The sequence below is a fragment of the Oncorhynchus nerka genome, linkage group LG8 (assembly GCF_034236695.1).
Source record: "Oncorhynchus nerka isolate Pitt River linkage group LG8, Oner_Uvic_2.0, whole genome shotgun sequence".
NCBI classification, from domain to species: Eukaryota; Metazoa; Chordata; class Actinopteri; order Salmoniformes; family Salmonidae; genus Oncorhynchus; species Oncorhynchus nerka.
The window spans coordinates 46,218,962-46,242,418 of NC_088403.1; the positions used below are offsets into that span (position 1 = coordinate 46,218,962).

The 23,457-nt window shown below is 44.0% G+C and overlaps 2 protein-coding genes across 2 annotated transcripts in view; one reads left to right on the forward strand and one right to left on the reverse strand.

Moving 5' to 3' along the window:
• The first annotated feature begins 434 nt into the window (after positions 1-434).
• Positions 435-17,916, forward strand: LOC115133428 (N-acetyltransferase 8-like). Its single transcript, XM_029666643.2, has 3 exons — positions 435-859; positions 2,558-2,722; positions 10,239-17,916. Exons 1-3 carry the CDS (start codon positions 544-546, stop codon positions 10,604-10,606), a joined length of 849 nt encoding a protein of 282 aa, XP_029522503.2. The 5' UTR covers positions 435-543; the 3' UTR covers positions 10,607-17,916.
• Positions 17,917-19,710: 1,794 nt separating this feature from the next.
• poln (polymerase (DNA directed) nu) overlaps positions 19,711-23,457 on the reverse strand; it is an 81,595-nt gene continuing 77,848 nt past the window's right edge. Inside the window, exons 24-28 of the mRNA XM_065021137.1 lie at positions 22,692-22,802; positions 22,399-22,477; positions 21,494-21,561; positions 21,085-21,146; positions 19,711-20,359 (exon numbers count right to left, since the gene is read on the reverse strand). Of these exons, the coding sequence (XP_064877209.1) occupies positions 20,267-20,359; positions 21,085-21,146; positions 21,494-21,561; positions 22,399-22,477; positions 22,692-22,802 (413 nt within the window). The 3' untranslated portion in view covers positions 19,711-20,266. The remainder of the gene's footprint in view (positions 20,360-21,084; positions 21,147-21,493; positions 21,562-22,398; positions 22,478-22,691; positions 22,803-23,457) is intronic.

The following is a 23,457-nucleotide window of genomic DNA, read 5'->3' on the forward strand; positions in this document are numbered from 1 at the left end:
AGCTCATGTGTCCTCATATGAACGTGTCTTATCCGTTCTGTAAAGACGTGTCATTTCAGTCATCCAAGAAAAGGGTCTGGCGCAGCTCCCGCTGCAGGTGCACTGGTGCAGGCCGGGTTGTTTGGGGTGAGCTTCAAAGGGCTCCATTAGCCTACCGGTTCAGAAATACCCTTACGCAAGCCCACCCTCCCCGTCCCACTCAAACACACGTGTAGAATTTCGCCGGAACAATGAGAGGAATGTTGAGGTTTTTTAAAAGAATTTGACGGTGTGCCTCTCTTGTCTCTATCCGCCTATCACAATCGAATGGCGTAGCGCCTCAGCCAATGTGAACGCTATGTGGACCACCCCGGCCCCTGAATCTGAATGCATCCACTACGGCTTATTATAAATAGGCTAAATGTTTTCCTGCAACCCTTGGTCATGCAGAAACGCTCAGGGTTGCAGCAGAAACACTCCCCGTCTTTTTTCTTTCCATATTTATAAACGCATCATATCCCATTTATATTATTTCTGAGGTTACAGTTCTTTGAGGCCAGTTGCATGCATTGTTCGTCTCCAAAAATGGTTTGCGAGACTAAAATAGTTGCGGATGAACACGATGCCATACAAGGGAACAAAAAAGATTCTATTATCGTTTCCTCCTCGCAAATGTGGACTTCTTCCACACCGGCACCGAATCCGATCGAGGAAAATGATGTGAGGAAAGATACGGTTTTTATCCGTGAGTTTGAGCGCACGGACCATGTGGAAGTGCGCCGCATCTTTTACGAGGGGATCATGGAGAGAATCCCCAACACCGCATTCAGAGGCATATTACAGCAAAGTCAAACCCAATTCTTATATGTTTTTCTGACACGTAAGTGACAAGATTTCCCATATACTTAACGATTTACTGGCCTGAAATTCGTTAAAAGTTGCCATTACCCATTGAAAAACTATTTTCATTTTACCCATGTATTTACAAATTATTCTTGTCAAATACATTATGAATAACCCATCCATACTAACACATGAAAACCAATTATTGTAAAAAAAATATATATATATATATATATTTTTAAAAGTTAGAAGTGAGTTGAAATTAAGTTGAAGGAAAGCCATAATCTGTTGGAGCATCGAAATGTCAATTGATAATTCGTTGACCTCTTTTCTTTCTTTTTAAAGTGCTTTATTCATTTAATGGCACAAATACATGCTAGGTGAAACTTTCATCAAGAGGAAAATGATTTCATATTATACAAATTCAATAACAACAAATACATTGAATAATTGTCGATTTCTTCTCGAGTTCGTGTGTGGATGTGTGTTGGATCTTCGATACCGGCATGTAGCGTAGCTCATGTGCAGCACCGCATCAAACCGCAACACAAAGGCATGGTTAAAACGCATGGTGCATGTAGCGGGTGGGCCTGTTTGGTGTGCATGTAGGGGGCAATGATGTCAGTTGCCGGTTAGGTTGGATGCATTAATTAATTAATAGAATGTGAGGATTGGCCCACAGTGTGCGCTAGCGTGCACCAATCGCACCCTATCACCAGTGTCCATCATCATAGGCTACACACATGTGTTATACTGTGCCTGCAGGCAGTGCGTTAATGCACCACCACCACTAGCCATGGTGTGCATGTTGGCATTGTTTATAATTAATTAGTGGAGATGTTAATTTCGTAAATTTCCCCATGTATGATATGCATGGGTGTTCTTATGACACACTTGATCCATATGGTCAGACGCATTACACATCGCTTAGTCTATGATGTGAATGAATGGCATTACGCACCAAATTTCGAATAACAATTCACCACAACATGTGTTACCCTATATATATTCCATAATCATTATTGTCATTTAAATGTACACCATCTAAAACAATACTTTTTTTTTTTTTTTACACCTCATGCCTGTGCCGTGGTAAGTGACCATAATGACCAACAAAACATCTCACATAAGCCTATTTCACTGTTGACATTTTGTCTGGAAATGTGTGTATAATTGTTTTATTGATTTAACCTTTATTTAAAGTTCTTTAATATGAATATGACGCTATAATTTAGGACCACGTCGCTACAATGTAGTCTAATGTCTATGTTGACAGTAAACACGCCATGTCGTGGGGCAATGGAGTAAAAGATTTGCATGGCAGACCAGACGACAACATAATGCTGCTGCACAGCCTGTCTGTGTGGCGGGTTCCACTCTGGCGCTTCCGTGCGGCCAAACCAGAGAAATAGGCTACTTTCAAAAATCACTGACTGTAAATGGACCAGAGATGATATTAATAGGCTGTGTAGAATATCTGTTTGCATCGAGTCAAATAAATACATAGACTCAACATAGGATGTCATGTTTACTCGTCGGTTGTCAATCGCTTTCTCGACAGTAAACAAAATGTGTGATATTAGGGACTGATCTTCGTTATTTTTAAGCAACTTCTTTTTTGGAATGTCACTGTTTGGTTATATAATATATATTATGTGTGTGACTTCCGCCAAAATCCAACATTTGATTCTCTTTTCTGACAGGTATCGTTTATTTTTCTTCCTTATCTCCATAGTAATGTGCTTTGTTGTGAGCAAATCCCTCACGCTGACCAGCTGTGCGCCGTTCGTTCTCATGGCCGCGCGCTACTTCTACAGCAGCAAAGTTATCCACAACTATCTGGCCTGCGCGCTCCGAACTGACATGGCGGACATCGAGGAGTATTACATGAAACCCACAGGTAAGATGGCTAGTGGGAGATTGGACACAAAACAGAAACTATATATAATCTGTGGAAATGTATGATCTGTTGTCTTTGTCAGCATATAAAGTTCATCCACAGACATTAAGCTTTTAGTGAATTATGGGATTTAAAAATGATGGGATACAAAACATAGCCCTATGCAAATATGGAATCACAGACCCTTTGTAAGTATCCAAATGCCCCCCACACATGCACACACACACACACAAAGTATAGTCTCTCTCAGTGTCATAGGCGCTCCCTGCCTGTATTAAGTACAGCAGGAGTTGGATAGTGACAGCATGGCTGCATTCCAAATGGCACTCTATGCCCGACACAGCACACTAACTGATCAAAACTAGTGCACTATGTAGGGAATAGGGTGCCATTTGGGATGTAACCTGTGTGTTCAGAAACAGAGGCAGTCTGCCTGCCTATTAAGTATGCAGGGCGACTCGCTCCGCTCTACTTAGTTACAGAGGGAGCCAGGGCACACCATGCTACTGGGCCTATTGATTCTGAGATGGAAACTGCTGATACACTTTCTGCAGCAGTCTGTCCACTCTGTGTCGGCCAAGCCTCATTGGAGTCATTTCCTCAACTATATTCCCTAACTAGGAAAATCAATCACTCTCTTATGATCCTCTTATCCATTCTGATAAGAGGAATTGAGCTGTGACCACACTTCCTCCGGGTTCCGTTCCAAAACGCTGGGCTATAATCAAATCAAACCTTTTTCTCTCTCTAAAACACACACACACACTTCCATCCACCCAACATTTTGGGGTCAGTCGGACCCTATTTGCGAAGCTACTTAAGGGCAGGTGTTCGTTAAGCCCATCATTGATTCTTGTCTTTGTCTCTCACTTTGTGTCCGGCAGCTACAGTTATCCACTGTGTGTGTGTGTGTGTGTGTGTGGGGGGGGTGTAGGAGTCACACAGGATATTAATGGGATTAACCGCTGCAGGTCTTTGTATGTGTGAGCGTGTGGGTCTGTCAGAGAGAGACTGTGTGTGTGTGTGTGTGTGTGAGAGCGAGAGAGAAAGAGAGAGGGAAAGAGCAGGCGTCATATGATAGTAAGAGTGCGATGATTTACAGTGGCCTCCACCCTTTCACGTTCCTGCCATGGGCAGTGTGTGTGTATGTGTCAGTAGTCAGTGAGTCATACAGTGCAGGGTGAGAGGGCCAGTCACTGACACGATGAGCAGCAACACGGTTATGTCTACCGGCCTCAACTAGCCAGGAAAAAGATACATACGGTTATCTCTTCTTCAGTGTGTGTGTGTGTGCGTTTATTCATCCCACTGTCACTAAAGGCCAGCTGTTCCTTCAGTCCTCTGCTCAGCTCATAGGTGTGTGTGTGTGCATAGGACTTACCAGGAACAATAGGGGCATTGGGGGGGGGGGGGTTGACTAGGGATTCTTAACAACAAAAGAACCAGGACATTCATTCTACCAGCATGAGTTCTCCCTGAAATCCCTTTGGTACTATCAACCAATCAATACATTCTGTTTCATTAACCAACCAATCAATCCACTTTACTGAATCATCTGGCCTGTACATATACACCACTGTGCTGTTGTCTATACCAAGCATACACAATTAACAGTAACAAGGCCTTATAGGATGTTATACAAGACATATCGATCGGTGTGAATCAAGGGGCCAGGGTTCCGGTCTGGAAGCACGGTTTCTACCTCTGCGCGTGTGAAGTTGGGCCGTGTAAAAAGGCTGCAACCCGGATATAGACGGTCCATGAATCGGCATATGCGAACTTGCGTACATTATGTTGAAAACAGTGGTCGGACATCTTGGATGCGGTCTCCAGTTCTTTTATACCTAAATGGCGTGAATAGGCACAAGGAAAAACCAATCTCATTGACCTACTGCACAACAGGACAGTATAAAGCTTGGGTCCAATCCCAAATGTTACCCTATTGCCGTTGGGCTCTGGTCAAAAGTAGTGCACTTATGTAGGGGATAGGGAGCCATTTGGGACACAACCGAAGGGATAAGTAGGTGGGCCAATATGTCTCCACACTACAGTCACCTGGTTCCATCCTGAGCCCCAGAGCAGTGATAACACTGGCCAGATGGGTTGTTATCAGCATATCTGAGTCTGGCCACGGAGTGTGGGCACGTGTGTGTGGTGATAGGGGTTGCCGGGTAGAGTACAGACAAAGGTGAGGTAGTTACACACAGTAGATACATGTTGCACCTATCTTTCCACTCCCTTTCTTCCCCCTGTCCCTGTTGAGAGAGAGAGAATTCTTTATTCTCCATTCTCCATCCACTGAATTTATGTTCTATAAATGTCATAGCAAATTTCAGTAAGCGTCTTATTCATTCATAATACAATGACGCAACCAAACACACGTCAATAGCACAGAACCGCTCCTCAAAAAACATGTTTTTTGTTGTAGCTCTGTTTGCTACAGTCTGAGACTGCTATCGTTGAAGTCGTTTGTGGTGACGAGGGGCGTTGTACAAAACAAAGTCATCAGCGATTGGATCGTCTCTAACCAATCAGAGTATCAAAGCCAATGACACATTTTCAAACTACAGTGTGTTCTGACTCTGGCCCAACCCATCGGTTTGTGGACCAATCAGACGGCCCCGAATGTGTTCGCATTCGGTGAATGGTCAGAGAGGTTCTCAGATCCAGACTCATCGTGGAGAAGAAACTTACGTCCACGGGCGTGGCGTGTACGCGGGGTGGCGTAAGCATTTGGCCGGAGCAAGGAGTCTGTGGACCCACACCAGAAGCAAAACAACATTATCGTTTCTGAACACTATAGTTAGTCACTCCCAGGTGACCAATACAATCTTTAATGGATGTCCAATAATGTGGTCCGATCTTTAATGGATGACCAATAATGTGGTCCGATCTTTATGAATATGCGGGTGAGACTCGCAGACAATAGCACTTCTTCCTCTGCCTCATGCCACATTATCTTCGAGGTTCATAAAAAATGGTTTGGGGTAGAGCTTTAAAGGAAGAGGAGGGGGGAAGGGACTTTTTATGATCCCTCCTAGCCTCTGACCCTAGGTTTGAGAGGACCTAAATTGGACAAGTGTACACACACACACACAGTGATTAGCCCGGGCAGGGTAGTTAAATTAATGGGAAAAGGCCAGTGCTGCAGCCCCTTTAAGTGATTAATGCTCCTACATTACTCCTCTCAGAGCTAATGGAGCTGTAACGGAGAACGAGTGCAGGCTGGGTGTGTGTGTGTGTGTGTGTGTTGGTTGTAACGTACAAGGGGCAGGAAGTATTATGTATGACTGGACACAGGTAGATATGGTTGGTCTTGAGATCTGTGTTTGGGCATGTGCTGTGTGTGCCCGTACACCTTCATGTGTGTAAACATGTGTGTATGTAAGCATGTGTATGCCCCTGGTCTCCTTGTCCGAGTCTCATCTGTCAGGGTGTGGTATAGATGTCAGGCAGATCCATACTCCCAACATGCACTCTGTTCCCAGGGGAGGGAGCATTCCACGTGGGGGGAGGGGTCTGTGACTTGGGGAGTGAGGAGGCCACGCACTGCAGATATCACACCTCACACTGGTCTCCCGCACACACACACACACAGGCACGCTTAACCCTAAAATAGGGATGATCTGTAACGAGCATGAACGCACACACACTTTCAGAGGACACAAGCTGTTAATGAGCTTTTGTTTCATCTTAGACACACGCCGTCTAGACTCAACGCTTATCAACTGAATTACCCTCATATGTTTCAACGGAAAGGATAGACACTAATCTTGTTAAGCACAATAAAAAGGGAGGGGGTTCATAGTCGTGTCATAACGCCATATTTAACTGTCTCCAACCCAATGCACATGCATGGCAGGGAGCATGTTCTTTTCCTTTGGCAGTTAGAAGAGAAAAGGCCGTCACAATAAATCCTGAGTAACAAATCTGTACGTTTAGAGCGCGTTAGCTCTCTCCTTCCTTACCGCCATGAGATTTTATCTGCATCTTTCAAGTCGACCCATCCCTGCCCCTTTTGGTCGGTGATAGAGTCCTCTTAGCCTGGTTAAATCCAAGAACACCCCCCCCCCCGCGCTCATCTTGGTCTGGCCCGGGTCTATGATAAATCAGCTCCCTTGTCTAACCCCCAACCCCTCCCTGTTGCCCCCTCCCCATCTACCAATACAGGAGGACTGAAGACAAATGAATGTCCTACATGCTCTATGATCCTGCTCTCTAGTCTAGCTATCTCCTCTCATTCTCGTTCTACATATCACTGTCTCAGGCCCCTCCACACACACACACACACAGAGCTACGGCTGGCGTGCCTGGTTGTCCCGTCCTGTGCTGACTGTTGGCACAGGCCCTGCTCAGACAGATGGTGACGGCTTCAGTTTCAGAGGCGTGGCCGTCCCTTCACCCCCCTCCCCCTACCTTCCCCTTTGTAGCCCCCTAGAGACAAGGCCTCTGGGTAACTAACTGCACGCCTCACATCATGCTCTCTTCTGAGATAAAGCACTGGAAACTAAAGTCTGATTTTGAATTAGCTATCACATCGTGAGTATAAGGTCAAATACCACCACACTGTTAGATTTCTGGGAAAAAATTACGTGCAACCTACCCTTTAACAAAAATGAAAGACGCTGACACGGTACACCGTACCTTGAGTGAATCTGCCCCTTCCAAAGTGTAACTATTCCAAAAGACGCCTCATACATTCTCCTGCGTTGGGACTACAGACAAGGATGAGTCAACACAAGAAGTCATTGTCTGACCCACTCTGAACCCTGCACACACAATATGACCAAGGTCAAATGGGGAAAATGTCCCGGCCCACCATTCACTCTGCTTGCAGATCTAGCTGCCTGCTACTGCCTCCCCAGCTGTGATGCCCACATGTCATTGAGTGTGTGTCTGGATCAGCAGGCTTGTTACCGCGGCGACCCTGCCGCAGGACATCTGACAGTTGTTTTATTCAATCAAACACTAATCCAATGAATCCCACAGGGCCCTTTAAATCCCTCATAACGTTGGCTTCCAGCACATTCGCATCGTTTCACCACTCGCCCCATGACGCGTTGTGTTGGAGAGAGTGTGCTTGTGTGTCTGGTATGTGCGTGTGTGCGAGTATCAGATTGTGTGTCGGTGACCCTTTGGAAGATGGACACACAGGTTTTACATTCACCAGTCAGTCAGTCAGTCCCAGAAAAGGCAGAATATTATCTGTGCTGTACTTGACTACAAGGACATTTCATTTTTTTTTTTTTCATTTTACCTTTATTTAACTAGGCAAGTCAGTTAAGAACAAATTCTTATTTTCAATGACGGCCTAGGAACAGTGGGTTAACTGCCTGTTCAGGGGCAGAACGACAGATTTGTACCTTGTCAGCTCGGGGGGTTGAACTCGCAACCTTCCGGTTACTAGTCACACGCTCTAACCACTAGGCTACCCTGCCGCCCCCACAGGAGGAACATGTCACCAATACCGCTGACATTGAAAAAAAATGCTATTTTCAGCAACAGTTTACTGTTGCATCCGTGCAACACATTTTGCCTGCTGAAGGAAAGAGAAAAGGTCGTCTGTTTTCACCTTGTAGTTCTTGGAGGGGTTTGCAAATCCAACATCAAGTTGGGGAGACGGTTTATCAGAATGAGGATATAGTAAGCCAGTCTTCTTTACAACGACTTGTCCAGCGTCCTCCCAACACGGTACTGTACCGACCCCCTTTACAATGTAGATACCGTAGCTACGACACACGGACGACAGCGCTGTACTCTCACGTTACAACAGAGGCTGACAGGGAATCTTTGTACTCTCGTCGACGCAACTACTATCTGGCATGCTGACACAGGTAAAAACACGGTAGGCACGGACTTAAGAATACGTTACGAAGTTGTGCAGAAAACATTTCAATACTGAATAAAACTGCTTTTACTATGACTGAGACCAGGAGTTTTTTTCTTTCTCCCCCCTGGTCAGGTTACATTGTGGACGAATATTTCACTGTTGACGTGTGTGTTTGTGTCCTTCCTTCTCTGTCCTGTGTGCCTGTATTTGTCTGTCTCTCCCTGAGGGTCTAATCGCCCTAACGTTGAGGGACAGCTCGGGCCTACGACTGTACTTTTCACTATGAGCATCTCTCAGAGCAAATAATGCTATTAAGCAGTTAGCGCCAGCCTCTGTCGCCTTTTAATTTCACTCTGCCTTACCTCCCTCATTCTCCAGTTGATTCTCTCTCTCATGCTCTCTGATACACTTCACTCCAGTCGCCAATGGAAACACCAGCCGCCGCTATGTGACCGGAGTGTTTCGTGTGTAGAATCCCTCCTTCCTTACTTCCTTTTAGTAGATCCATCCAGTTAGTGGGTTTGACAAGGCCATAACTGGCATATCTTACCAACAGGACAGACTCTCTCATACAGCTCTATAATGTGTGTGCCGGGGCCATGCGATATTCCACCTCACTTTCTTGCACCCACATTAGTACTTGCTTTTTTTCCCTTCCCTTGCCCTGATTCTGCTGACAAGGGCTATTTCGAGGAAAAAGGTCTACCTGCGATATGTGTCTGTTTTTTTCCCCCTCCTAACCTTAGTCTGTAAGTAGCTCTGCGTAGGAGCTATGCTGAATGACTCAAATGTAAATGATACAGTGCTATGTTGTTGTCAAAGCAGCTAGCCTGTCCTTACCACAGGCTTTATGCCGGTCTTACCAACACTCTTAGACAAAAAAAAAAGGCCATCTAGAACCTAAAAGGGTTCTTTGGTTGTCGCCATAGGAGAACTCTTTTGGGTTCCGTGTGGTACCCTTTCCCCAGAGGGTTCTACACGGAACCTCAAAAGGGTTCTACAAAAGGTTCTCCTACGGTGACAGCCAAGAGTGAACCATCCTCATGTTTGCCATCTTAACTGCATCACATGGTCATGTTACTTGACAGAAGCCATTGTAAAGCAACCTCTAATTGCTCTGTAATCTGAACTCATTAACACCAGTCCGTAATTGATGAGATATCCCGATACACATGAGCAGTGGTGCCGGGTTAAAGCCACAATCTGCCATTTCACAAGCCCAGGTTGCCACCTTGTAGGCATATTTAATTCAAATGGCCTTTGAATCGCAGGAAATATTGCAGATTGTGGTTTTAATGATTGTTGTACTGGCCATAGTTAGGGGATGGGAGCTCACTTCTTATTGCGTCAGTCCTTCACTGAGTCAACCAGTAGTCCAATAAGGACAGCCGTGGTCCATGGGCAGTCATAGGTCCGGCTGCCACTCCCTTATTGCTTCAGCCCCTTCACATCAGGTCGTTTGGGGTTTAAATGTAAAGTATATATTCTGTCAGATTTGTGTTGGTGCTGTTGGCAGTGGTATGTGATATGTGTTGTGTTGGTGCTGTTGGCAGTGGTATGTGATATATGTTGGTGCTGTTGGCAGTGGTATGTGATATGTGTTGTGTTGGTGCTGTTGGCAGTGGTATGTGATATGTGTTGTGTTGGTATAGTGTGTGTGTCTAACTGGGCTCTCTGGTCCTCCAGGCTCGTGTTTCTGGGTGGCAGTGCTGGAGGGTCAGGTGGTCGGCATCGTGGCAGCGCAGGGCCGGGAGGACGATAACACGGTGGAGCTGCGCCGCATGTCGGTGGACTCGCGCTTCCGCGGCAAGGGCATCGCCAAGGTGCTGGGGCGCCGCGTGCTGGAGTTCGCCGTGCACAACAACTACGCCGCCGTTGTCCTGGGAACCACCGCCGTCAAAATGGCCGCCCACAAGCTGTACGAGTCACTGGGCTTCCGGCGGACGGGCGGGAGCGAGGACTACATGCTGCCTGGCATGAGCGGCTCGCCGCTAGAGAGGCTCTTCTTTCAGATCCGTTACCAGCGTTACCGCCTGCAGCTCCGCGAGGAGTGAGGGGTGAGAGGGGAGAGGGATGGAAAGAGAGAGCAACGACACCTCCTCCTCGAAGCAGAGCCCCTTGCCCGACGAGCCTCGACCAAGTCCCCGATCAATCTTATACTCCTCTGACAACTTTATTTTGTATCAGTTACTTCTTCTTACTACTTACCACTACTATGTCTATTCATTATTTCTAAGTCATTAACTTATGGGTTTTTGTTTTACATTTTAGATTTAGTGTTTTACCCCCCCCCCTTTGAGTAAATTATTTTGTTTTGCCTAGTTTCCCGTCCTTTCCTGTTGTAAGAAAAAATAATCCCTAACATATATCACCGTCCCATGCCTATTCAAATGACATCTTCAATTGAGTGTTCCTGTTGCTTTTGATAGAAATTTGATTGCAATCAGTTTTTCGATCACCATGACAAAATCCCCCCCCTTCCTTCCACCCTTCCTTTACTAAAATCCCCTCCCACCCCCTTCAGAACACCAATCAGAGGCTTAATCAGGAGGGTGGCGTGTTCCGTAACATTCAGATAGAAATATATCACGTAGAACAGACATTGTCCTTTGCCATGGAAAACAGGCATTCGTGTCCGCCCTATACATGGCATTTCTATCTGAATAGTTTCTATCTCAAACGCACCCTGTCTCTCGTTAGCCCGCCTAAGCCCTCTCCATTGTCACAACAACGTTTGTGCCCAAAAAGACCTGGACAAAAAGACAAAGTAGGTTGGCATTTCTCCAGCTCAGCCCATATTGAAGCACAGCAAGGGTCATCAAGTGTACTGTACCAGCCCTGTGGAGAGACAGGAGGAACAGGCAGGACGTGTACTGTGGACACACGCTGTGGATCCTGCATAGGCAGGAAAACAAACACAAACAGGCTTGCGTCCCAAATGGCACCCTATTCCCTATATATTGCACTACTTTTAACAAAGGCCCATAGGGCTCTAGTCAAAAGTAGTGCACGGTGTAAGAAAAAGGGTGTAATTTTAGATGCAGACACAGTGCATTTTCTGTTTCCTAAACCCTCCTGCTTTCTGCTTTCACTATTTCCTCCATCTTTGGTCACGTTCTCTTCCCCTCATTCAACACAGTGTCAGAATCTAATTCTATGATTCCATTCCACCTGCATGGGAACTATGAAGAGGGTCTCTCTGATTGGTTGGGAAGACGAGAGGGTAGTTCAGGCCAGGGGTACGTACCCATGCAGGGTGAATACTGTGCCAATGTTAATCATATTACTAATTTAATCATGGGTTTTTCTAATGAGTAAATGATCTAATCTAATGAAACATTGAGTGTTACTGAGTTTTATGTGTAATTATCAATGGTTTACTAATTGAATCAAGATAAATTTGAACATTTTGAATATGTTTGGTATTTGATTGAGAAATTAGAGATGTTATTATTATTCACAACATTTGATGGAAGCATTGCTACTTTGTAGTATGCACATTTTATGGATACTCCTACATGTACATAGTAACCGCAATCTAGTATATATTTAAACCAGTTAACTGGGGGAAACTACTTGGGTAGACCTAATACATTATTCAAAATATTTGCGGACTTACAGTACATAGCTGGCTTAACAAAATGTATCTAAGCACAAATGTTTCAGTTTGAATTTAGACACAATACTATATCCAATTTACAGGTATATTTATATCCTTCTGTGTATGTATTAATGTGTATACAGTTGGAATACTCTGTACAGTATGTAGCTGACAAACCCAAAAGACGTCCCTCTCCCTCCCCTTCATAAAGATAACCACTCTCTCCATTTCCATCCTCCTATCAGAGACAGAACCAGCAGAGGGAGAGATACAACTTCTATGAGCCCAAGAGTTTGTCATACTTGTACAAAAATCAAGAAATTAAATGTAAAAAAAAAAAAGATCATAAAAAAACACAGATTAAAAAAAAAAAAGTAGACAAAAAGATGTCATGAATTGTGCTGATCCTCCTTGCCTTGACTTCTACTCCCCCTTCTGACCCCCCATTCATAAATCTGACTGCAACCCTGGGCCAGACCCCCCCACCCCTACCCTCTCTTCTACCCACTCCCCACCCCATCTCTGCATGCGCCACAGTCTTGCTGCGCTGCTTTTATTCCATTTGAGCTTGTAACACAACCCCCCCCCCCAAAAAAAACCTGCCCCTATTGTGATGTCATCAAAGCAGTCTGGCCCCTCCCTGCAACGATGGTGGAGGATGCATAGGTGTGTGTGTTAAGTTTGTGTGTGTTGAGTGTCTGGTTGAGTGTTTGTGTGTGTTGAGTGTTTGTGTGTGTTGAGTGTCTGGTTGAGTGTTTGTGTGTTGAGCGTGTATGTGTGTGTTGAGTGAGTATCTGTGTGTGTGTGTGTGGAGGTAGGGTAGATGAAGAGGTGCATTAAACCCACTCACCGCAGCGCAGCACTGCCTTGATGACATCAAGCCTGCCAATTGTAAAATGCAAAAGCAATGCAAGTGTGGCATGCCTCTGTTCCTGGTGTGTGCGTATATACGTACGGTGCCTGCCCTGGAAAAATAATCGGAAAACGACATGAAAAAAAAAAGAAGATATTTTTTAGCTGAACATATAAACAAAAATGTGTGTTTCTTTGTCAGAGAAAAAAAACATTTTTTTTTTGCATGAGATGTCTTTGAATGAAAATGTCTTAGAGGATACATTGTACCACATGGCAAGCAGTGGAGATAAAACGATTCATTTTTGCATTAAGTTGATATTATCAATGGACTCTTTTTATCAAGGGAGGGGTGATATCATGAACAGTGAGAAGAATCCTATGGAGATGTGACAAGGTCATAGTTTGTCCTTGGGTCGTTTTGACAAACGTCAAATAAAGCAGTGAGATCATGTTGATGTATCAGATGTTGGGTCATTCGACTAACTGTCTGCTGTATTATCAGAGGACTTCTCACTGTTCTGACACCCCCCTCTTCCTCATTCAACCATGTGAATTGAGATGTGGAGGGCACAAAAAATGAACCAGTTAGCCCAGATATTTTCTCCTTCTCCAATTTGACCTGGTCAAAAGTAGTGCACTATATAGGGAATAGGGTGCCATTCGGAATAGTGTCAAATTTGGGACGTACTAAATGATCTAAATTATGATCAATCCCCCCCATCTGAAAAATTCAGAACAGACCTGGGTATAGTATTTTGGCGTGGATCCACCAGAATGTAGGAGGCAGAGGTTAAATGGTGAGGCTATAAGAGCGTACTTACTAAGAAGGTATGCCAGAGGAGGCTGGTGGGAGGAGCTGTAGGAGGACAGGCTCATTGTAATGGCTGGAATGGAATAGATGAAACGGAGTCAAACGTGTGGTTCCCATATGTTTGATACAGTTCCAATAATTCCATTCCAGACATTACAATGAGCCCTTCCTCCTTAGCTCCTCCTCTGGTGTTCACTACAAGTGTACACTACATAGTAATGTAGTAAGTGGACTCATGTCTGCTAAAAGATGAATGTGAAGTCTTATCAAACTGAGCCATGAATGCTGCTGTCGCCATTTCAATAATAATATACCCTCTCGTTAAGCATTGTGGGTAATCTCAGCCTAGGCTACTATTTGTGTTCTTGATAAAGGATGTAATATTATACCATTATACCAAGACTCCGCAAAAGCCTTATGTACTGTAATAATTACATGCTGACATTCAAATATCCCACCAACAATCTATATGGCTTAAGGTAGCGAATTATTCATTTCCTGTTTTAAGTTGTTAGAGAGGAACAGACAAACTACACTGATATGTCACTAGCCTACAATGCATTTTACTGTATTCTGTTTCGTAAAAGGGTCAAGCCTGTGTTTATATGGGGAATGCTATGCTATGCCCTGTTCGGTCTGGTCTTAGTACTTCTTGATTCTGGTAAAGCATACACAGTATTAGAAAGTAGAAGAAATACTGTATGCAACCACCACCACTAGTGTGATTATGTAACTTAATAATACTATTCCATACCATTCCACTGAACCTCTGATGATGTACAATCCAAGAGAAAATGTTTTTTTTTCTTCTTCTTTTCTTTTGGTTCTGAGAAAATAGGGAAATATTGTTAGTGTTGACTTGGGAACATAGGAGAATGTTCATGTATTGTTATCTGCAAAGGGTTTCAGACATGTGTGCTGCATCAGAACTAAACGCCTCTCTCATTGGAGCGCTCCTTTATCGAGTGCTTTCCAATCCAAAAACTATCATCCGATCACCTATATTGCGGTGAAGAAACCATGCAGGCTCACAAAATACTCAATTCATACTTTATCGTAGTCCCTCCCACCTGGAAATACAAGTATGAGACAAAAATCCCTCAACGTCTGTCATCCAGATGTCAAGTTGAACACGCACACTATTGTAGAAGTATAGATATCAAAACCGCACAAATAGTATTCCTGTGAGTATAGGTTTTTTGTCCTGGGCGAGTGCAGATTTCAAAGGCCGTGGAGTTAGTTAATAGCAGACATGAATGTATATGGGTGCCGTTACTAAGGGTCTTTGTTGCGAGAAATTGTTAAAACATTTTATTTTATTTTAAGAGAGAAAGGATTAAGACAAAAATGACAAAAAGCAGCTAATGGTTCTTCTATTGCTGAGAAAACCACAACATTTGATGTTTAAGAGTGACTGTGTACATAGCTATATCTATTACTGTTGTTTTGATTTACAGTTTATATATATATATAATTTCTGTTGATTTCATCAATGCTAAAATAATGGACTTTGGAACTGTCTGTCTGAGAAGATGGCTGTCTTTGGAATGTTCCACCAAACGTGGGGGGGGGGGGGACATGCCACTGTGGCAGTTTACCTGGGGGGGACGGGACAAAATGGACTCTCCCTCTCTCTGTACTCCTCTGGTGAACTTATCACTCTGCTGTGGCTAACAGGATGACTAACTCTCCACTGTGGTCACAGGTACCAAGAACGCAGAAGCACTTGTAGCACAATTGTCTTTTTTTTTTCTTTGAGTATGGATTTTTTCTCTCCTCCTAGCCAATATCTACCCCTCTTGCTCATATACCGTATGAACCATAAGCCTATATACAAGACAACGTTATATAAAGAAATGCATTACTATGACCCGTGGCTATTTGTTGAAGTTTGAAATTTGCCAAATTTGTTGCATTTTTCTCTCAAACTGCTATGTTGTGTTCAAGAAGTGTCAACAAAATCCCGTATTTATCGGTATCATTTTGGAAACCCTGCTCACGTGCCATCTAATCAAGCAATAAAAATAAACAAACAAACAATGAGATAACGAGATACAATCGTATAAATTATTTTATTAGTGCGAAATGCTGCATTGTTGTTATATCTCATATGCTGGTGACGGAGGGTCGGTCGCCGTGACGTTATCACTGTTGGCATGGCAACACATCACCACTGACGATATGTTGAGACCTGAATAAGAGGTGTGATTGTATAATGATTATTTTTGTATTTTTTTTTCTTTATAAGAGGTTTCAAATGTTTTTGTTTTGTTTCATTTTTATTTTTTTTTTAACTTGAAGATGAATTCTACTGGTGTACCACTTGCATTGTTTGTACAGATGTTATTGGGAGTATTGGGGGGAGAAAAGTCCCTCCCAGCAGAGAGGTGAAAGATGGCAGAGTTTCTGAAAGTGGTCTCTGTTATCTATCAGTCATATGAGCTTTATTTATCAGTCTAAATCTTGCTTCTGATTCTCTAGTAGTCAGGAGGAGTATCACAGTAACTCAACTACAGCCAGGGGGTTGTCACTACTACTGAGAATAAAAATCAATTAGCCCATATCAAAGTTTAAAACGCAAGCTGAAAAAAACCTCAATGAAAATCTAGTGTGATTTCCATGAAAGCGATTCAACGTTTATTTTATATATACCATCAACAATTTAATAAAGTTGTAAAGTGTATTTTACTGTAAATAGCATCCACGGGGTATTTTTTATGATCATTTTGTAACAGAAATACCTTAATATAACTTTTTTTTACGAAGTTTACAAAATCACACACACTTAAAAAAATATATATCCAAACCTGAGATTCAATTGTAATGATCTTTTCAACTCTCTCACTAAACTCACCAAGCCAGAGACCGTTGGTTCATTTTCAACTTCTTTCAGAGACCACTGCCATCTTTCCCAGGATCAAGGTGCTGTGTGGTTTAACCTCAGTAGTCAGAGAGAAAAGCCTACTGTTGTCCTGTTCTGATGGAGAGGGAGTGGCCTGTCAGTGGCTGGAGAGCACCCAACACTGTAGCACAGCACATAGTGGATGTGTCTAAAATGGAACTTTATTCCCTGGCACTACTTTTGACCATGGCTCATAGGGGTACGGTCAAAAGTACTGCACTGAATAGGGTGCCATTTCAGACTCAGCCAGTGTATTAGCTAGCCCTAGGAGTGTGCAGCAGCAACATATTCTCTCCACTTTCAGATCTTGAGCTGTCATGGCTGTCTGTTGCCAGGAAACCAACCCACACAAAGCACAGCAGGGAAATGATATGCAGCCACACTGAGGGAGTGAGGAGGCAGGCAGGTCAACCAGCCGGGCCGCCCCTGAGTGAGAGGGGGAGGAGTGTGGGAGTGAGTGTGTGGCAAGGCTAAGGCTATGATTAAGAGGGGCGAGGGAACCTTGTATGAGGATGCCTTGGGTGCTTAAAGTAGGCCACTGGGGAAGAAAAATTAGGTAAACAGTGACAGGGAAAAGAGAGGGTTATTACAGAGAAGATGGATCAGGGTGCGATCGCAGACAGTTGAGGGTCTGTGACTGAAGAGCAAATGAGAAGAGGGCTAGGGGAACCCAAGGGAGACGGGTTCAATTGGCTCAAGGCCTTAGCAAGAGGTCAGCCAAGCAGAAAAGAGGTGAAAGGCGGTCACAAGGCAGAGGGATTTGATCGCGGTTAAGGTACGGCCGGCTCGACCAGACCGCGCCTGACCTTACCTGAATAGAGTGTAGATGCAGTGATGACCTGGTGTACCTTTCTGGGCTCGTATTTACAAAGCATCTCAGAGTAGGAATGCTGATCTAGGATCAGTTGGACCTTTTAGATCACAATGAATACGATTTTATGGACTGGGGAAACCTGATCCTAGATCAGCACTCCTACTTTGAGACGCTTTATGAATACGGACTATTCTTTATGTTCCTCCTTCTGACGTTCCTTTCTTTTGACTGCTGTATTGTTACTACTGATTAACCATTTTTTGTTTTTTTGCCAATCAATGGGAACACTGTAAAGCTGTAAAGATAAAGATTTCCTGCATTGTGAAAGAAAAATGGATGTACATATTGTATCAATTAAAACGACAATGCATAAAGCTTTTATATGTTCCTCCGGTCAATTGATTTGAACGTTGATTTAAATGATCATGTAATATCATATCGTTTGTCATATTAAAGAAAGTGGACACTATTAGATTCAGCTTAATCTCGGTTAACCCAGAACTAAAGTCTTGCGTAATTGGTCAGATGCTCGATTAAGTGTAAAGAGAAGAGCTAGAACGGGGATCGGAACCCGAACGAAGAGCTCCCCCCTCTCTCTTTGCAAGTTGCAGGCAAGTTTATGGGCCAACTACCCCCCCCCTTCCGAAATTCGAAAGATGCCAACACCTACAAAATCGGGATTTGTCCAAAGCACCGGAACTAATGCTGCTTGTTATTTCACACATCCCGTTGTATCATGACAAATCTACGGTACCATTTATGTTTATGTAGTCTGTCCACGAGAGATTCAACTAGAACTATAGGCAATATAGCCTGAAGTCCAGACCTGTTTTGGGCTTACTTCTGTTTGGCAGAACAGGACAGGAATATTAGTACAACCAGACTGGTACCCAGGCTAAATGCAATAGAGAAAACTCTATCATTTTAGATTCACCTTGGTATAGAGGCTCCAAAAAGCAAACTCTACAATATTCACCTTAAATTAGAGGCTTTATAAATCAAACAACTATATTGTTAACCTTAAATTGCCATCAGCATGGATCCAGCCTTAGGTCTCTCTCTCACTCAACACCCATCTACCCTGTCGCCATGGGGATGCTGGTGGGCTATCTGGAGATAACTCTGTTGCCCTTGACAACTGCAGGCTTTTAAGGGACCCTTTGGCCTTGGTTTCCTGTTAACATACCATTCTGTTCTTTTAGTTATTATAATGAACACAAATAGCCGTCCATCACACATCATACTCGTTCACGTAATAGTCATTATATAACACATACAGAACCGTCTGTTTCCATACAAACAAAGCATTGGGTTACCAAAGGTTGTAACCATCATCAACTTGTGTAGTAGTAGGCTGAGTCACTCGCACACTGAGGCTCTCCTCCACTACCCTCCATCCTCCCCCTAAAGTGAACACGCTCTCCAAAACTTGCACACATGCCACTTTCACGTCCGTCCGTCCCCCATCCCTTGAGCTGTGGCTCGGTTCCCTTGAGCTGTGGAACAATGAAAGGGAAAAGGAGGAGGGGAGGAGAGGAGGGAACTTGCCTGCTATTGTAGTGACCAGACCATTGGTCAGGGTAAAATACACTCAGTTGAAAAATCCCTGTAAGTTGACTGATACTTTCCAAGATCATCTCCATAAAGACACATAGGTGTACTCTGCAACATGTATCCTTATTCTATTTCTATGGCAAATGCACTTAAAAGGACAGACATACTGTATACTCTGAATGTCTGAAGACATGGCAGGACAATAGAGAACACGTTTGTTCTAAACAACAACTAAGAACGTCACATTAGCATCCCAGTGATATTGGGACATTTTGGTTCTAAACAGCAACTAAACGCTTCATATTACCCAGTGATGTTGTGACATTCATCAAATAGGTCGGCTACCTGCCGCCAAAGATCTCACCATCTCTGGCAGCGACCATGAGCTGGGTCAGGCACTGTGTGTGACAGAGAGACAAAAGAGCGAGGCTCTCCAGTAGCCAAATAAGCTGATAAAAGACTAGTTCAGAATGAACAAGGAATGGCTGACTGCGCCCAGGGCGAGTGGAATTAGACGATCTGTTTGAAATCAGCGAATCACTCCAATGGGAGAAGAGCGAGAGGTTTAATAAAAAAATATAAGTTTATTAAAGAAATGCAAAGACTAGATCGTTTCACTTTATTGTAGAAATATATTGACGAGTCCAGCTTTACTTGACAATTAATGCAATAATAGGAAATTCAGACAGGATATCAGTTAATAAATACAATCAAACAGTATAGAACCTTCAAAAAAAACCTGACTGTTATCTAGCTAATGAGGTATATTTACTTTAGCTGAGAAATACTTTTAAAAAGGCAACAGTGCCAAACAAATTTCTCAAAGTGTGGTTTTGCCTTGGCAACGGAAGACAGACACCAAAAATCTAAAGAAGAGGGGTGAGAACAGAAAAATGTGAAGAGAGGAAGACTACAATTCCACAAAATGGAGGGAGGTTGAAAAAAAAGAAACTGATGCGTTCCAGTGGGAGGCTCCTGCCGTTGCCCCCTGATACGGGCAGAGAGAGAGAGAGAGAGAGAGGGGTGTGTGTGTGTGTGAGGAAGAGAATTGGATAGAGAGAGAGGGAGCGAGAAGGGGAACTGGGAGCTTGGAGGAGCTGCAGCTGCCTGGTTTCCATAGCGATGGAGATGCAGCACAATGAGGGAGAGAGATAGAGTAAGAGATGGAGAGAGGGACTCAGGAAGAGGGGGGGAGAGATGTTTGGGGGAGGTGTAGTTCGGACATGGAGCCCCAGGACTTGCCACTTGAGACTGCCACCTTCAGGGGGACCTGGGTAAAACACACCGGGTGGGGGAGGGGGACATCAAACTGAGGTGTATTTGTGTGTATGTAAGTGTGTGTAAGACATCAGCATTGGCAGGAGTGTGGAGAAGAGGTGTGTGTGTGTGACATCAGCGTGTGCGTAGCACCACACTGACCTAGATTCTCTCAGGGTCTCATCATCACTCACCTGGCCTCCCGCTGTCACACAGCAAGACAGGAAGCAGCTAGCTACTGTTGCTACTACTTTACCAATAAAACACATACTAAGCCTACGCTAAGCTAACTTAGCAGTTTCCTTGCTAGCTACTGTAGCTACTACCTTACCAATAAAACACATACTAAGCCTACGCTAAGCTAACTTAGCAGTTTCCTTGCTAGCTACTGTAGCTACTACCTTACCAACAAAACACATACTAAGCCTACGCTAAACTAACTTAGCTAGTTTCCTTGCTAGCTACGGGAGCTAATACCTTAACAATAAAACACATACTAGGCCTACGCTAAGCTAACTTAGCTAGATTCCTTGCTAGTCTCTCTGCGAACTACTGAAGATAATAAAGGCAAAGCACATATTTCAGCTAGCGACCGGCGCTATTTCCTTTAGAATAAAACACAGCATAACGACAGGTTAAGTTAACCAGTCTCCCTGGTTGACAATATCAGCAAATTAAATACACACAACTGCCACAGTACAAATAAAAACTTTTAGTTCTTTAGTCCTATTCACTTACTTTGAGATGAACTCCCAGACAATCGATGTGTTGCAGGGACTCCATAGTGTTCTTGACCAACACTGTGTCACAAAGGGACAGACAGAAACACATACTAATAAATAATACAATACAAGCCATCTAGCAGACGCTTTTATCTAAAGCAACTTAGAGTCATGTGTGTATACATTTGTATGGGTGGATCCAGCGGGAATCGTACCCACGACCCTTGGTGTTGCAAGCGCCATGTTCTACCAACGGAACCACACGGGACCCCACTGAGCCACACAGGACCACATATTACATATGAATATCTCTGATGAGTTGAAGTAGGATGAAGCGTGAAGATTCTATATCTCATGTGTATGACCCGGAGAGAAGAGGGGGATTGTGTGACATCTGACCTTTGTGTGATTGTGTGATGTCTCACCTGCGAACTCCCCCACCTGAGAGTCCTCCACCTCGTAGAGCAGCTCGTCATGGAGCTGAGCTATCAGCCTGGACAGGACATAATACATAAAGAGATAGTGAGAGAAAGAAAGAAAGAGAGAAAGAAAGAAAAGGGGACAAGAGGTGAGAGAGACAAAGGAATAGAGAAGAAAACACCGCCTCCCGACTGGAGCAGGGGTCTAAGGCACTGCATTGCTAGGGACGTCACTACAGACCGGCGTGATCGGAAGTCCCATAGGGCGGCGCACAATTGGCCCAGCGTCGTCCGGGTTAGGGGAGGGTTTGGCCGGGGTAGGCCGTCATTGTAAATAAGAATTTGTTCTTAACTGACTTGCCTAGTTAAGTAAAGGTTAAAGAAAAAAGAAATAGAGGGAGGGAGTAGAGAAGATTGAGAGAAGACACGTGGGTTGCGTCAGAGAGAGCACTCAGGGTAAAAAGAGAAAGATGAGTGGTTGTAACTGATGATTGCGGCAAGGTAAGTGAATGATGCGGAGTGACTTGATGACCCTGAGCTATGATTATGAGGGATGAGCGGAGGGAGGGGAGAGAGAGGGCAAGGAAGGGAAGGCATGGAGGGAGATAGAAAGGGAGGGAAAGAGGGAAGGATGGAGGAAGGGAAAGAGAATCTTGGCAGCAGGGTTGGTAGATTCAATTTGAACTCTGAAGATAAATTGAAAGTCAATTCCTGGAATGAAAATGGCCCATTATTGTATGGAGAACAGGAGGAAGAGAAGGGTGAGGAGAGGCAAAGTTGGGTTGCATCCCAAATGGCACCCTATTCTGTAGATAGTGCACTACTAATGGCGAGAACCCATAGGGCTCTGGTCAAAATTAGTGCACTATATAGGGAATAGGGTACCATTTGAGATGTAGTCTTGGTCTAACCTGGCGGAGAGAGAGCTGGAGGAGGAGACTTGAGAGAAGATACGGATCATGGCCATCTTACACAGGTCAGCAGCTGACCCTAGAGAGAAGAAACAGAAAGCCAGAAGAAAAGTTAACCCAAGCGCGCGCGTGCGCGCGACACACACACACACACACACACACACACACACACACACACACACACACACACACACACACACACACACACACACACACACACACACACACACACACACACACACACACACACACACACACACACACACACACACACACACACACACACACACTACCTTGGACCACAAAGTTGACGGCCTGTCTCTCAGCCTGCATGCGGACTCCCCAGTCTGTAGAGTGGATGTGAGGAAGTGTCCTTCGCCGGCCCATAATAGACACCACGTAACCTAGGCAACAACACACAGGTACAGTACTAGAGGTTATTTACACTGCAATTGAAAGGTATGAGGAAGGATGATGTGTTTGGTATTCTAACAGGTTTTATTCTGGATCAAAAGGGGGCTTAGGTGGTGGGCGCAGTTGTTGCAATGGGTGTGGTTGGCCCGGCTGAATTTTAGAGAACATTTTGGCAGCTAATTTGCAGCTAATTTGCTGCAATTCTACACTTTTTGCCATGTACCTGAGAGAACATTTGGCCGTTTTAAAGCTAATTTCCTGCAATTCTATGCATTTTGCATTGGCTAATGCTGTGTTCTTTTGCTCAAACATAATAACAAACTCAATACTGCTAAATTCATTGTTTTTTTACATTTTCAAGCTTTTATTTTGGTGATTATTTTTAGCTCTCAAAGATTATATATATTTTTTTAAATTACAGAGTGGCTGTGGTTCCGGATTTTCTGGTTTTCCGATTTTATGCGGCAAAAAAATAAATAATGTGCACACATTTTTTTTTAAATGTAGCTGCTGCGCACTCCGCTGCCTACACAGCTGCTGCTCAGTGCTGCTTTGATTGGTGATGAATGCCTTTGACTGGTGTAGCCTACACACTTCATGTTTTACACTAAGGACATGGTCAACAACTACTGCATTCCATGTCTC

Excerpts from the sequence above, each read along its gene's own strand:
- LOC115133428 (XM_029666643.2), top strand. The coding sequence starts at position 544 with ATGCATTGTTCGTCTCCAAAAATGGTTTGCGAGACTAAAATAGTTGCG. Across the intron at positions 860-2,557 it reads CTTATATGTTTTTCTGACAC|TAATGTGCTTTGTTGTGAGC; the intron begins GTAAGTGACAAG and ends TTATCTCCATAG. Across the intron at positions 2,723-10,238 it reads GTATTACATGAAACCCACAG|GCTCGTGTTTCTGGGTGGCA; the intron begins GTAAGATGGCTA and ends CTGGTCCTCCAG.